The 16,427-nt window shown below is 35.1% G+C and overlaps 1 protein-coding gene across 3 annotated transcripts in view; it reads right to left on the minus strand.

Moving 5' to 3' along the window:
• Window positions 1-321: 321 nt before the first annotated feature.
• Window positions 322-16,427, minus strand: part of LOC145685759 (uncharacterized) — a 115,855-nt gene continuing 99,749 nt past the window's right edge. For all 3 annotated transcript variants that reach the window (XM_081758265.1, XM_081758267.1, XM_081758266.1), the window contains 2 exons: window positions 15,398-15,677; window positions 322-4,097 (listed from right to left, as the gene is read on the minus strand). In XM_081758265.1, the coding sequence (XP_081614391.1) occupies window positions 3,154-4,097; window positions 15,398-15,677 (1,224 nt within the window). In that variant the 3' untranslated portion in view covers window positions 322-3,153. The remainder of the gene's footprint in view (window positions 4,098-15,397; window positions 15,678-16,427) is intronic.

Consider the following 16,427-nt stretch of genomic DNA (forward strand, 5'->3'; position numbering starts at 1 on the left):
TTCACTTTAAGCAGTAGATTTATGCTTCATACAGCTTCGGCGCTGAACAGAAAGGCTAAACTCTAACCTACCAATAGTATATACTAAACAGGCAGACGAATTCTTTGTAAAGGATCTGGTTTCCTCATTTTAATTCTCAACCTATCTTTGTACTCGAATTCTCAATTTCAAGTTTAAATTTGTTGAACCACAGGAAAAAAAAAAGCTTCTCATTCTATTCCTACTCTACTCTTTTAGCTATAACTAGCTGCGTCAGGGTAGATGGGCTAGAACCTACCTTGAGGCAGAACACTCAGACACTGATGTACAGATACACAAAAATATGTTACATAGAAGTTTATTTTAAAATTTAGTTCAGACAAAACAAAATATAAATAAACTATCTTAGAAAAGATACGAAAACATTCTTTTGAAAAGTTCTATCTACATTTAAAAACAAATGCAAGTATTTGCTATAGAAAAATATCTATCAAACCAACTAATATAAGTTTTCTCTTTCTCTCTGAGTATGTATAATACACATTATATTTTTTACAAAAGTCGTGGTAGTGAGACTGTATATAAGAATCTTCTGTGTACAATGAAATTCACTAAACACCAAGACCAAAACACAAAGTACAAGTATTTCCCATGCAGAAACGATGCTACGCACAGAATAAAGTACGATAAACCATTCACATTTATATAAAATCTAAAGGATCAATACTATATAAAGAAAGTATTTAATGGTCTTCCATACGGAAAAACCTTGTGATAAATCATTATATTATCCTCATTTGAAAAAGAAAATCAAAATACGTGAAGCATATAAAGAATGCAAGCGTCACATATCTTCTTTGCTTCTTTGAAATATTCTTCATAAAAATCACAAGATCAGAGTTATATACAGATTCAGGTAATTTGGATAAAAATTGCAAACAAGTCATTGAAGCATATACTTTTTTTTTCTTCTTTGCGCCACCAAGAATTAAAAAGGCATTCCTGTTAATAAATGTGTCTATATAACAAATGGAAGATTAAAAAATATAAGGAAAATTAGATTTTAAAAGCTTGAATGAGGAAAACTTACTTATTCCGTTACATGTTAACACTTTTTAATTACTTTTTACATTTATTATTTTTTTTAAACTTAACGCGTTAAAATAATTATTTTCTCCAACAAGTCTTCTTGAATAATATGTGACTGATGTTATCTGAAGCTAGACAGATGAAAATATTCTGCTCATTTCTAATAAGAAACTGTTCCATTATTGAAGCTCATTAAGCACCTTCCTTATATTACACAATGCAATCTATATTTAAAAAATGTTATAAATTTTACCCATCAAACGTTCGAAATCTAAATATAAGTACCACAATATAAAAACAAAAACATTTTTCATTTCTTAAGTCATTTACATGTGTCTTATTAATTATAAATATTACAAATATTTGAATTGGTAAACTAGAATAAACCGAAGTAAAACTACACTTAACACTTTAGTCATAATGTCGCTAGATGTACTGAAAGCAACAAAATCACAACTTTCCTCACGCTTGAGATGGACGCCAATCTCATTTCATTTATTTGTTTATTTATTTATTAAAGATTTTCTGTAAACTTTGCGATATTTCTATGACAGCATCTAAGCTGAAAAGTGTTTCAAAATCAAATATAGTAAAGGATAAGTATTTTAAGTTGTATTAATGTTCAAAGAAAATTTAAAAAGAGTGGGTTTATTTGAAACAAAACTTTTATATAACAGAAAATGACCGCAGAAATTATAAAATACAAGCTCTATACCATTTCTTCTATTGAAAGACATTTATGTTAACTTTAACGGGGGGAACGTTTACTTAAAAGCTGAAATTCGACTAAAAGATTACACAGGAACATTGAAACAAGAAAGAGTACAAAGCACCAATTGAGTGGTAGGTTTACCATTAAAAAGTTACAGTAAACAAAACCGATGTAGTGATGTACAACTATGCCCTTTGAATTCCTGTTACAAAGTGGAAAGAAAAAAAAAAAGTGCTTTGAGTTTCAATTTAACATAGAATTTCTATAAACTTACAATATTAAAAAATGACCGTTGAAATGACATAAAATACGAGGGGAAGTCAGAAAGTAAAGGGACTCCTGCAATTTCTCTCACTAGGGTTTGGTAACACTGCTAGTATCCAGCGCTTAATTGGTGTCGTCTGCAACACTTCCACGCAACGTATCACTCATTTCCGCGTTAGTCGTTGGAGTGTAGCAGATCGTTAAACATGGCAGCTCCATTGTTGATCTGCACCAAGGAGGAAATGAGGGCAGTGATTCGCTTTTTGTTTCCGGAATGTGTTAAACCTGCGGAAATTATTCGTCGAATACAAGCGCAGTGTGGTGACAGCTGTTTATCGCGAAGCATAAGGCACAAATGTTGGACATCTCTCGTAAATATTTGGCCCATTATTGTCGCGAGGGAGATGGATTTTCACAGCATATTGTTACTGTAGATGAAACTTGGGATACATCATCACGAATCGGAAACACCCATCATCATCAGAAGTTAAGAAATTTAAATGTCAACCACCAGCTAGTCATTGATGCGGTGAAAAATTGGTTGCAAGTAACAAATTTTTTGTCTAACGGAATCAAAAAACTTGTGAAACGCTGGGAAAAGTGCGTTGAAATGCAGGAAGATTATGTAGAAAACTAATGTATGTTTCAGTTTTCTATCATTAGAATAAAATGAACCTTTTCTCGGAAGTCCCTTTACTTTCTGACTTCTCCTCGTATTAATAATAAAAAATACTGCCATTTTAAAAGTGTATGTATACCATAGCACCCATTCGACACCCACTCATCACTAAAAAGACGGCAGTGAACAAAACATGAGAATAACACTTAATACTTTGTGAAACGTAATAATACTGTCTTGATGTCAAAAGCACAAATTCTAGTTGTATATGAAAGCAACCATCGGCTTTACAAAAACTAGGTAATCAAAATTACTCTTGTTATAGCTATAAGCAAATTTCATTGTGCACAATTATATACAAACATAAATTTCCAGTCCAAAGCTCTTACCTGGTTTCAGTAAAATGAAACTGAAAGGAAAGCTACAGCTTATTCTGGTTCCATTGTGTACTAACGCTCTCCATTTATACAATACGCATATTAATACTTCATTAATGCAACAAATTACTTGACTTCGTTCTGTGTGTCTGGAGATGCACTCCAAGAATCCAACTGAATTTAAATAGCTTCCCACAAATTACACATCGGTGGCACAATTCTCCTGTATGAGTGATACTATGGTTCCTAAGACTAGCACTAAACTTGAATTTACAGTGACAGTGTGTGCATTGATAGGGCACCACTCTTGAATTCATGTACCGGTACATTTTTCGGTATTTCGAATCACACCGACTAAGATGATTTTGCAAAAGCCAGTTCACTCTGAATCCTTGGCTGCAATATCTACAACGGAAACATGTTTTACGACTACGTGAAGGTGGACGTGCACTCTGTTCTTTACAAATACGCAGGTAAGTATCGTTTTCACAGTCAGATACTCGTTGTGATTCATTATGGTAACTTTCTGAATCTGATGGTTTGGAACTTAGGTGAAGCATCGAAACATTTTCCGTTTGCTGGTTATTATTATTATCATCACACAGAACAGATTTAGTTGGTTCTTTGTCGGCAAAACCGACAAAAGATTCTTCAGAGCTGCTATAATTTAGAAACAAACGTTCACTATCTTCACTTACAAACATTTCTTCAAGTATGTCAACATTTTCATATTTATTACTGTCATCCGCAAGGCGCAAAAACTCACTTTCATTATTATCTGCGTACGTATGAGTTATTTCCTCAGTGTCATAGTATGTATCTTGCACCTGGAAATTGCTTGGAGGCACCACAACTGCACTCTCTGGCTGTAATTCAATATTTGAATTATTAGAGAATGAACTATTGTCTTCCATTATTATCACATCATCATCCACCTCTGTATCGTCTATTGATAAAACGTAAGAATTACTTACGTTCATTTCAGAAAACAAAGTTCTTTGTACACTAGAACTTTCTTTGTAAGAGGAGTATAAGTGAGGGTGATGAAAATATTGACCTGGAAAGCAAAAATGAAGAATGACCATTAGTAGTAGTGTAAAGATACATACAATTGTTATGTATTTGTAATTCTGAGTTATTTTATTTTGAACATTGGGACATTTTATTTTAAAAGTCAACTCAGTGTAAAACATCACCGTTTCAATAACATTGAAGTCACATTTCAATCTTTTTTTCACCCTAAGTTCATTTACTTTACAAACAAAGATTTTCTGTTGTCTGTCGTCTTATTCTTACATATGTAATTTTTTAATCAATAAAACAACAGATTGATTCTCTACCCACATTCCTATCATCACCTCACCTACGTCACAGGAGAAATCGTCGATGAACCAGGGAATAACCAAGAAGGGACATTAAGCAAAAACCACGGAAGAGTTTTAAAAGAGGTAGTCGAAGTTTAAAGCAACATGTACAGCGCAAACTACAATTTTGAGTTTTTTAAAAATTACTCCTTGCTTTAGCTTTACGAGCATTTACTATCTTTAACGCTGTTAAGTTATTAATAACAATCTCTCGTCATTTGCAAAGTAATTTTTAATCTCAGTTAAGTTAATCACCGCAAAGACACCAGTTTCTCTGTTTAAGTCACGCTGAACCTTAATTTTCATCCGCTTCATCGTCTACCTGAAAGGAAGGATCAAGGAAACTCACGAATGGAAGAGTGTCGATCTACCAATGGAACCAATGAGAAAAAGAACACCGAAACCTGTAAGTAAGTACAACTAAATTAACCTATCCTAACAGCTATTTCTCTTCTTACCAATTTCTATCCTTTCAATATTCAGGGTTCCTACTGGTCTGGAGAAATCTATTTCCCTGACTTCTTCCTGACCTTCGCTGACTTTTGGCAGGAAATTCCCTGAATTTCATGAAAGGTGTAGGATGACGTTGACATATAAATAAGCAATAAATAAGGGTGAATATTTATATATAAGAACATTTATTCTATAGAGATAAATTATAATAAATTGCTCATACGTACATTTCACTTACTACCCATAAAAATCAGAGCAGCGTTCCGTACTGTGATCATTAATGGTTGGCTAAGCTGAAATTGGTGTACAATTAATGTTAGAAAAAATATATTTTATAAAATTTCACTGACTTTCCCTGATTTCCAGTCTTTTTCCCTAGAAGTTTCCCTGACCTGATCCATTTTCCCTGACTTCCTTGACCAGTAGGAACCCTGACGTCACAATCTATTTCATTTTGTAAGTGTTCAGTTCATTTAATTGCAACCCAGGTCAAGTCCCGTATTTTACGCTCTTCCACGCATAAGTTTTACAAAATCCCGAGAGCGACTTGTCGGTTCTAACATCCTCAATGTTTCAATTTATTTTCATGTTATCTGAGTTTTTGAGCTAACAAGTAACAGGTGCACAGTAGGGTATTCAGTGCAGATGATTTTTAAATACAACTAATTACATGAATTCATTAAAACAGGTTTTGCTTACCCCTCTGTTGTTCGTTTCAATTTGTCAAAAGCTTTCAAAACACACGAGTTTTCTTTTTGGGAGAATGTGAAGACGAAGGAGAACGAGTCCTTACTGGAAACTTCTTAGGGCTAGTATTTAAATACGTATAGATTTCAACACACTTGTTCCTCGTTTTAGCGAACTAAAATGACGCAATAGCGGTCCGATGTTGCCAATTGTCCGTAAGTTCCGACACTAAGTGAACAGTGGCTCATATCCACAATTACATTATGAAAGAAACAGGAATAATATACAGTATTATACTTTTAATCAAGCACAGTATCCAATATAAAAATGTAAATTACTAAATTATCTTGTACACTGTAAATATAACCTGTATTGCAATGAATTGAACATTTTTCGATTAAAATCAGGCCTATCAGACTTAATCTAGATTTTGCCTGTTGTTTCCAAAACCCGTTATATCGAGATCCGTGAAAGTAAAGGATCAGTACACTCATTTTACAATCTGTATATTACAAGCCCGGAGAAAGTGTTTACAATGTATTTTTTAAAGCATTACGTGATAAGGGGTTTGTTCACATATTACGTAACGCGGCAAGGGGAGAGAGGGATTTTGCGCCTTCGTTACCTAACGCATGATTTTTTTGCTATATTTTTTTATTCTCAGGTTTGTATGCAATGTTTTAACAATAATTTTATTCAGTTCTTTTCTTTTTTATAAATATTTCTATTGTTTTGGAAAATTACGAGCATATAGCTTATTTAAAATGAACCATGGAGAAGGGATTAAGACGCTACTAGACACCAACATGACTGGTGACGAACTCTGCATGTATTACACACGAACCTTTTCTGGAGTTAGTTGGTAGCGATCGTAACCATCGCTTGAAAATGCCCTTGCGTTTCCACTCGTATCACTATTTCTGAAAATATGATTCAAAGCTTTTGATCTGAATCATTACCCACTCTATTCTCCTAAGGAGTTTCGCATGTGAAATAGAAGAAACTCTTTTACGCGAAATAATATTTTCCGCGACGAAATGTAGAACAAAATAAGATATTAAAAAACTGAATTCGTCGATATTAATATCGTACTGAATTTTTTGTTCTTTGGACTTGAATTTTCCTGGAGAAATCGAATTTATTCGCATTCTGACACTGATTGAGGACAACGAGAATTCAGAAGAGACGAACTGAAGTCCAAAGTCCAAAGAAGATGCTCGAAAGCTTGTTCAAAGTGAGATGCCCCTGCTCTTCCACGTGTGCAGCCTCGTCGAATACGTGGTCAACGAGATCTTTGTATTGTCGACACTGGCAAACTTCAAATAGACGAAGCATCCTAGATCTCAGAAGAAAAGGTCGATATCAGTTCTTTGGATCCTGTTTCATTTGCATCTTCCGGCAGTACTTCCTCTTGCTAATTATTGATAACTAAAAGAATGAGTGCGATCTCCTTGGGAAAACGACAATATATAATATCGAAGAATTAAGACTGATTAATTAAATAATCCTATGGGGTTAAAATATTATTACGGCACTATCATTTTTTTATACATTAGTTTGTTGGTGAAAAATACACTACAAATTTATTCAGAATACAAACATTTTGTAAAAGTTCTGCCATCAAAATTAGTTTCTTTTTATTGTAATAACCCCCAAAATAAGCAAAATTTGTGAAAAAAACAAAAATTTAAAAGCGTTACGTGACAGAGGGGGGGGGGGGGAGAATTCGGCCTTGCGTTACGAAGTATGACATAATTCGGCCTTGCGTTACGAAGAATGACATAATTCGGCCTTGCGTTACGAAGTATGACAAGGGGTGGGAGGGATAAAAATTGGTCAAAAATAGCCTTAGGTAATATGTGAACGGCCCCTAATATGTTCAATACTTTCTGACAAGTAACTCGCTCTCCATGCCTGCTTTAGAATTTCAACCATATGACGTCTCCCTTTCACATTCTCACTATACACATCCTAACAACGCTAATATAGACGAACTTTATTTCTTCCTTATATTGCGATGCTCTTTCCACGGGTGTCTCTGGCAGATGGGAGGAGGGAGGGGAACACGTCTCCCAAAATTTTGTGTAAGAGAAGAAATGGATAAAGATTGAAAATACTTATGTGGAAGAAGTACTGGAAAGAAATACGAAGAACAAGTAGTACTATTGCATTGTGTATCTATGTACAGGATGGTTGTAAACTCAATATCTATTTTGAATTTAGATTATCCTAGAAACTAGCATCAGCTTAGATGGCGTGTAATACTGTTTACTAATGTGAAGTTTACCATTTATGATTTCAGAAGTTGGTCCAGTGAAAACCGCAAAATGGTTGGTGTATACAGCTAAGAAGACACAGATAAGATTGCTGCCAGGTATGAAGTTTGGAAGTCGGTAGTGCAAGTGCAGAGATAGTGGAGATAAGAGCAAGATAGGAATGCAAAGCGTAACCCTAAGACGATTAAAAAAACCTCATAACAAATTAATGACAACTGGTAGATGGAGCTCCGCCCCATTACGCAATTCCAGTGAGAGCATCGGTTGATGACAATTTCCCTGGCAGATGGATTGGCCGCCGGGGACCGAAAGAATGGCTTGCATGCAGCCCTGACCTAAAACTATGCGACTTCTTCCTTTGGTGTTGGGCTAAGGAACAAGTGTACAAGTTAAAACCAAGGGATATTAACAGCCTTGAACAAAATATCCGTGAAGTGTTTGCGAATGTTCCACTTTTTTATTTATTTATATCAGACTCCAGGCCCCAACCAGTCTTGGACTCACTTTAAGGGGCAATACAGTTACATTGGTTATACATATAGAAATATAAAATTAAATTGCTTATACATAATAGATATACATACACAAGAATAAAAATAAGGCAATATCTGTTGAGTTTATCCTTCCATTTACTTGCTACTTTTTTTTTAATGCTGTTCCTTATATAATTACACTTCATATTCTTAGTTTCTGCCATAATAGCTCTCTTATCCGTTTTTTGAATAATGATTTTGATTTCAACTGTTTGTATTCAGTTGGAAGTTCGTTGAAGCATTTTATGAGATAGTTCTTAACCCCTCCTGTATCGTATGTAAAGTGTGTGAGTGTTTTTTAGAATCATATATTAAAAAAAGACTATCTAAGGTAAAAATAAAACACAAAAAATAAGTTTTTGTTTGTTTTTTAAGACAAAAACGCTTTAAAATGCAATATACGAAGACTATTTTTTTTAATTTTATTTTCCGAAGAAGCACCCCCGACTCCTCGCTTTCTTGCATGTATTTTATAGAACCCAGTTCCGCCGGAAGCCTGTTCCTGCCAAGGTTTATGTACTGCTGACGCCAATGATTTGAAGGGACAGTTTAAGTACTAAATAACTCATTATACTTAACGTCAAAAATAATTGTTGAATGTACAGAACAACGCATTCTTATGGATTGATTATAACAGTTTTCAAGCTATTACGTAATTTAAAAACGAGTTTCATGGATAGAACAGTATAACGTAATTTTCTTATTGAAATATTCATGAAATGTGATTTTTGGGCTACTATTGTTCTTCCACTCACCGTTTCAATTGTACAAACCGATTCTTGATAGTTCTTAGTTCAACTGTTATCTTTCCATTTATTTCATGATTTTGATGTAAATTTATGAAAAATGAAATAAAATTTTTGAGTTTTACGTCCCACGGTTATGCCGGTTAGGCTAAGGAGACGGTGATGATGAGAGATGAATGAAATGGTGGAATGAAGAAAGTGGGAAGAAACGGGAGAATCCCGAGAAAATCCACGCACACGGTGTTTGTCCACCACTAGTTCACTTAGCGGGAGCAGGGTTTGAACCTGGGACCCCAAGCACCAGAGGTGAACGCTCTACCACTGAGCCACCGCGGCTCCCTTTCATGTAAATTTAGTTGAGGTCCAGAAACATTCTTTGTTCTATTCGTTTCCCTCGTCTTTTACACGCCAGAGGCGTCCTTGATCTTCCTTTCGTAATACTCTTACAAATTAGTACATGGAAGCAGAATTTTTATAAACTCTTAGTGTATAACACATTAGAAATGGCTTTAAAAAAAAATCAATCATTTATCAACATTTAAAGAAAGTGCACAGAACACGAAATAAGTGCTGAAATCTAAGAAGAATGCCTGCAACTACAAGGAAAGATTTTTAAGCATATACAATACATTTCTTATTCAATCGTTTTCTACTGTCAAAATACGGGAAACCTTAAGTGAGTCTGAGGCATAGTAAAGTTATCCAACTTTGATGGTGCCATAATGAACACGACTAATACCGTAGAAGGTTAAGAAAAGGACACGTCGGGAGCGAACCCAATATAGCTTGATCGGGATGTCGGGAAAAAGGTTAATCACTGGTAGAGCACTCAACTCTGATGTGAGAGGTGTATAGTTGGATCCCAGACCACGCGAGCAAGGTAACCGTTTCTAAGAGTCACCTTGTTTCTTCACATATATTAGAAGATAATAAACGCTATATAATTTTATTATTATGAAGTATTATATGAAATTTAATTTATTTTTTTAGTTTAACGTCCTACGCTTATGCTCTGAGGTTGGGAAAAACAGTGATTATGAACGAAATGAAGGAATGAAGAAACTGGAAGGAGACAGAAGAACCTTGAGAAAACTCACACATATGGTGTTTGTTCACCACAAAGCCTATTTAGAACGAGTTGGAATTGAACCAGGAATCCCACATACCAGGGGTGAGCGCTCTACCACTGAGTCACTGCGGCCCCTATACAGGCCCGTAGCCAAATTTCGTAATAGGGTGGGGGGGCGTGACAAAATACTGTGGTTATCACACCAGGAGCTCGATCATTCTAAACTATTTTCCTAGCAACATATATTATTTCGTTTAGCCGGGCTTTCGTAATGAGGAAGGGTGGGGGGGGGGGGGGGCGAGGAGTGACATAAAATACTGAGGTTACACGCCAGGAGCTCGATCAATCTAAACTATTATACTGGCAACATACCCATATTGATTTGTTAGGACAATAAAATGAGAATATGCTAGGAAATATTTTAATAACAAACTATGAAGAAATCACGAGTAAACGAATATTTTAAAAGAGTATTGAAAAAGATACAGTCTTCCGAGCTAATTCGAACTCGATTTTTCATGTCTTCTTTCTTCTTCTTTTTCTTACCTTCGTTTAATGCCGTCAAGGATAGCAACGAGATCTCTTTCGGCAGTAAAAACATCCTATAAAATGGATGAATGTTGCCGCGAAAGTGAAAATTTCTTTAACAAGTGTAACTGGAATGTATGTTACCAGTCTCATATTATTGGTGATTGTGGCAATTTCTTAAGTTCTACGTGAGAGTCTATCTGATCGAACCAGTTTATCGATCGTCATTTGTAGTCCATAGGATTAGCATGGAGTTAATGGAATTCGAAATGTTCCGTTACAATAATGTCCATTTTTAACTTGAGTCCTCCCCTCTCCCTTTTCTCTACACAAAGCTCCTCATAAGAAAGAGTAACCAAACACAGGGAGTAATCTACACCCCCCCAACACCCCCCTAACACCCCTCCAAATTTCTTTACACACACCCCTAGATGGAAAAGGAATACTCCCCAAAGCCAATTGTAACAATCAGTATCATAGAGGTTATTGATTACATCAAGTTAAAAAAGGTTTAGCGTTTAGGAAAGAAGCCAATATTCTTATTTATTTATTTCACTTCAAAATACGGAGCGACCTCGTTCTCACGTACGGCTTCGAGAACCACATGACCTCATTGCTTCGGGCAGTGTTTCGACCGAAACAATTGACAAAACAGACCGCTGATACCTACCCTCCTGAGCTCCGCGGTCGTTTCCGAGAAAAGAGATTGATGGACAGGTGCAGATTACTGAAATTGGCAACGTCTTGAGCGGTCATTCACCTAACTCCTCCTCAATAAGGAAAATTTGACAATATAGTAATAAGCCTACACCAGATTCAGTTGGTAAGTGTTACTCTGGAACAGGCTCGCAACCAAAAGGGAGCTAAGGAGGGCCTGGCCCTCCCTATATTTTTCATGTCCAGTCCAGAGCTCAATACAAAATGCACAATTTAGATATTTATAAGAGAATTTTTAATGACTTGACCCCTCCTAACATATTCATGGACCCCAAAGCTTGTGGCTGGTTTTGAGCCTGCTCTGCAAGTGGTATATCAATGGACGGACGTTACAAGGGTGTAGCCAAGACGTTTTTAGAAATGAAAAGATCGATCGAAGTAAGAATTATATACTTTTTAGATTGAAGCTAGTGTTAAGCAGGAACACATTTGGCGCTAGCTTAATTTTTGTAAAGTATATTTTTATTCACGTAAATTCATTGAGCGGAACAGGGCTCATAGCGAGTCACTTTTTTAAAACTAAAATTTACTTTTTTTCAAGTTGGTCACTAAAAGTTACTTTTTTAAAAAAAATTGTCACTAAAAGTTACTTTTTTGAGAGGTAAAGTGACTTTTTCGTGTGATTTATGTTTTGCATTGGCAGTTTTTTAAGAAAAATATAAAACAAATGGAAAAGGGCAGAAATTTGTTACTCATTACTCTTCTGAAAGCTTCAGAACTTGCTTCTACATGTGAAACAGTCAGCTTTATTCTCACTTTAGCTTTTATTCTTTCTAAAGCACAGTGGACGGTTGGAGGATGGTTAAGCTCTCAAGGTGAGGTTGAGAACCCTTCTGTGTCTATTCTTTCTTCTATCATAATAATCTTTTAGTTTTCTCTCGTAATAGTTAACGCTCCGTTCAACGTTGTGTGAGTGTGTTTGTGTGGTTCATCATGTTCGTCTTGTGTTATGCTTCTTGTATGTTCTTCTTAAGAATAGGTGATGAATTTGAATATTTCACGTTTTTGAGAACTCTTAATGCGAAGTTAAATATAATGTCTGGGATGAAGAAATTCGGAAATAGGCCAGAACTGGTTCCACTTACTCAGAAGCTGTTTACATCTGCTAAGTCTGCTTACCGTAACTACAAAACATACTTTGAAAACCTAAGAAAGGAGGAAGCTCAAAAAGAAGTAAAGAAGAAACAAAAGAACAAACAAAGAGAGAGGTGATGGAGAAATTGACAAAGGGAAAAAGGGACATGATGAGACTTTGGTCACTTTTTCGTGTGCTTTTGGCCATTTTTTGGCACTTTTCCACTATTTACATGAGATCAGAACACTATGAGCCCTGGGATTATTAAAATTAGGGTATATTGAAGAAGACAAAACAGAAAGATACAAAATATTTGTAAATTGAAAAACTGGATTTTTGGAAAACAACTAAATCAATGAATAATTTTCTTATGAAAGATATTCAGAGCCAATAACGTAGCCAGGAAGGGGCAGGAACTGAGATTAAGGGATCAAATAATATTACAACAATTAACGTTAACAACAGGGTTAGAATATTAAATGAAATGAAATTGGAACTATGTACAGTATTAATTACTAAACGAATGTGATTTCAACATGGGACGAGGGAATTTTTTCCCAATTAATATTTAAAAAAAAAAAAAAAAAAAAAAAAAATCACCCACTAAAACTTGCTGGGGTGAATAAATTGAAATAATAGCAGAATTTTGCGAAATAATTAGACTACAGTAATTCGTATGTAATCAATTCACATGTAATTACTAGGTAAAATAGTGGAGGTTAATTCCTAATACATTGAATCTCTCTTAACGGGCATCTCTCAATAGTGGACATCTTCGAAAGAGGATAAACTTTCTTATTTTTCCATGCCATAAATATGTGTGATGTGGTGTTATGACAGAGAACTCTTCCTTTTAGGGACACCTCTAATTTACGGACAAATAATCGGTTCCACCGATGTCCGTTCTGAGAGGTTTCACTGTATTACTTAGTTTAATAATAGGCCTAATAATAAATGCTCAAATGTGTGAACTTACTTTATTGAACCTACCACTGCAAAGAGGTGATATTATTATTATTATTATTATTATTATTATTATTATTATTATTATTATTATTATTAGTAGTAGTAGTAGTAGTAGTAGTAGTAGTAGTAGTAGTAGTAGTAGTAGTAGTAGTAGTGGTAATAATAATAATAATAATAATAATAATAATAATAATAATAATAATAATAATAGCATTGCAATAGTTGCGTAACATAATATACTGTTTTCTTTTTTGAGTTTGTTTAAAAATTATATCACTATTCTGAGAGCACATCCCCCTTTTAATTTGAACACCCCCCTAAGTAAAAGTTTCTGGCGTACTTACTGACCAAACACTTGCTGTATCTTTTTATTTTTAACGCTGGTTCTTCTTTTTCTCTTTTCTTTTTGTTTCAACCTTAATTAATTTTTTTTCATTTCTGTTTCGAAGAGGGAGGAGGGTCTGGACCCACCCCTATATGTCGTTTTGTTGAAATGTTAATGATTTACATGTTACGTGCTATAAAGGGATTCTTTATGAAACTTGTATTTCTTGAAAATAAATACACCCTTTTATAATTCAGACCCTTTTATAATTTGTAGTTCAAGAGCTATATACGACGACATCTAACAAGAAACTGTTTCGATTGGTCATGATTGATATGCGTTAAATACGTATACAAGACGCAACAGAAGGAAAATAGATAACTTGGTAATGTATAATTAATTTATGATTTAGATATGTGGTGAATTGAAAATTCTGATCAAAGAGACAGGTTCTCAATATTTCTGCATCAATATGCTTAGCTTTACGAAATGAACTGAAAATCTTCTACATATAGAAAATGCAACTTACTTGACTAATACTTTGTATGGCATGGGACTAACATTAGCCTCCAGAGCATCTCTGATTCGTCATGGAATGGAGACACAAAGTCATGCATTGTTTTCCAGAGGAATATAATTAGGGATGCGCACGAGACGAGTCGAGACAGGATTTTCCTGACAAAATTCGAGTCAAGAGACGGCTCTTCCAATAGAGAAATATACATTTTTCGAGTCGAGACATCACTTTTACGGCACATTTTTGAGTCGAGACAGCCACAAATCTTGTCTCGTGGGGATCCCTAAATATAATGAGATTGGGTGGGGCAGGGGAGGTGTTGTAGCCATTCATGCTAGATATGGAATCCTCACCTTCCTACATCATTGGCTGCGCAATTTACTTTCGCTCTAGGGCCTACAAATTGACGGGACGGCCCTGCCTATACTAAACATAAATCAATAAATTGTTCAGGACGAGTCTCCAGCAAAAAGCTCATTTAAAAAATTTAAAAAGATTTTCCTGGAAGACAGCTGACAAGGAATGCTATTGCTAGACATTGATAGCCACTGAAATATCTTGACGAACGAAAGGAGACCACCCAAAGGTCACACAATACAACCCAACAACATCGAATCTCACGTTTTCCACTTCATAAGACCAAAACTAAAGACTGATTTGAACAATCATGCCTTACCACCATACAGCGTCGACCTTGTCATTTCAGATTTGTTTATTTCAATACCTAAAGAGACATCTTCAAGGCAAATATTTATTACAGCCTCAGATCTCAAACCTAAAATATATAAATGACTGTACCCACAGGATTTCTCCCCCCCCCCTTCCCGAAATTAATTTTAGATTTGAAAAAAAGGCATTGGCAAAAGTGAACTCAAAAATGTAGTAGATGATTCAGTGGCGTAAGGATGTAGGTGAGAATTCAAACTACATGGACATGAAAATGTTCATGTCCCTCTGTAATATACAGCATTTTATTCGCGAACGAAATTATTTATTCATCAGCTGCGTATTTTAGTAGCCTATAAGAGTTACGAAATGGCTATTACAACACTAAAGAGTATGAGTGACAATTAACTAATTTAATAGAAAATTAGTAATTACCTGCACGAAAATATTGTGCTCTGAGCAATGCTCTCTCTAAATCAGTAAAACCAACACTCCATCTGGTTACAAAATCATCATCATCATCACCATACCAAACAAGAAGTTCAACATACGCTGGGACAGAGCAAGTGGTACTGAAATACACATTTCCTTTGTACTGGAAAACAGCGACATTTTGTTCTTCTTTACAGCGAGCACAGTTAACATATCTCATCCAATTGCTAGCTCTTACGTCCCATGCATCCACATAGCATGTGATTTCGCCATATTTCAGCATCTAACAAGGAAATAATTGGAAGAAAATTTGTTAGAAAACAGACAACTTATTTGATTAGTATTATAATGATTACACAAGATTAGATGTTATTGTATTCTTGGGATCAGTGGCGTATTTAGGAGGCTATCGGCTCAAGCCCCCTCCCTTCAGAAATAAATTTGTTTTTCGCATTCCACGTACAACAATAATGCTCCTTACCATTTCTAAGAATTTCATTGACTTTCCATATTGTTATGATCTTTGTTCAGAAATATATACGATATTTGTCAAATTTCATTCCATGTAAGAACTGCGTTCTTTTTTCTTTCTTTCGTCCATTCTACTCTTCTGTTTCTTTTTCTTGGTTGTTATTTTCTTTCGTTCCTCCTATCATACTTTCGATCGTTTTTAGTTGTGATTCAAGTCGACCGTAGTCACTAACATCAAAACTAAGAGGAGCTGATAAGCGAAACTGGTGTTCCACATCAACTTGCACGGACAACATAACGGGACTTTAGTTATAATAGCAAAGGAATATTTACATCGTTTAGTTATAAAGAAAGGTAAATGTTTGAGTTAAAGAAAATCAAGAGGGGGGAATAAGAAGGCCGGGAAATGAGATAGGCCAAGAGGGTGTTTCCTTTTTATTCTATGAATAGAATAAAAGGTTAGATTCATTGCTAAATTTCTGTGTGTATCATATTACATAAGATTCACCAATCTGCAATTGTTGCCATTAAAACTGCGATCAGTATATTTGAGCTTCAACTT

The sequence above is a fragment of the Thermobia domestica genome, chromosome 5 (genome assembly GCF_964235325.1).
Source record: "Thermobia domestica chromosome 5, izTheDome1.hap1.1, whole genome shotgun sequence".
NCBI lineage: Eukaryota > Metazoa > Arthropoda > Insecta > Zygentoma > Lepismatidae > Thermobia > Thermobia domestica.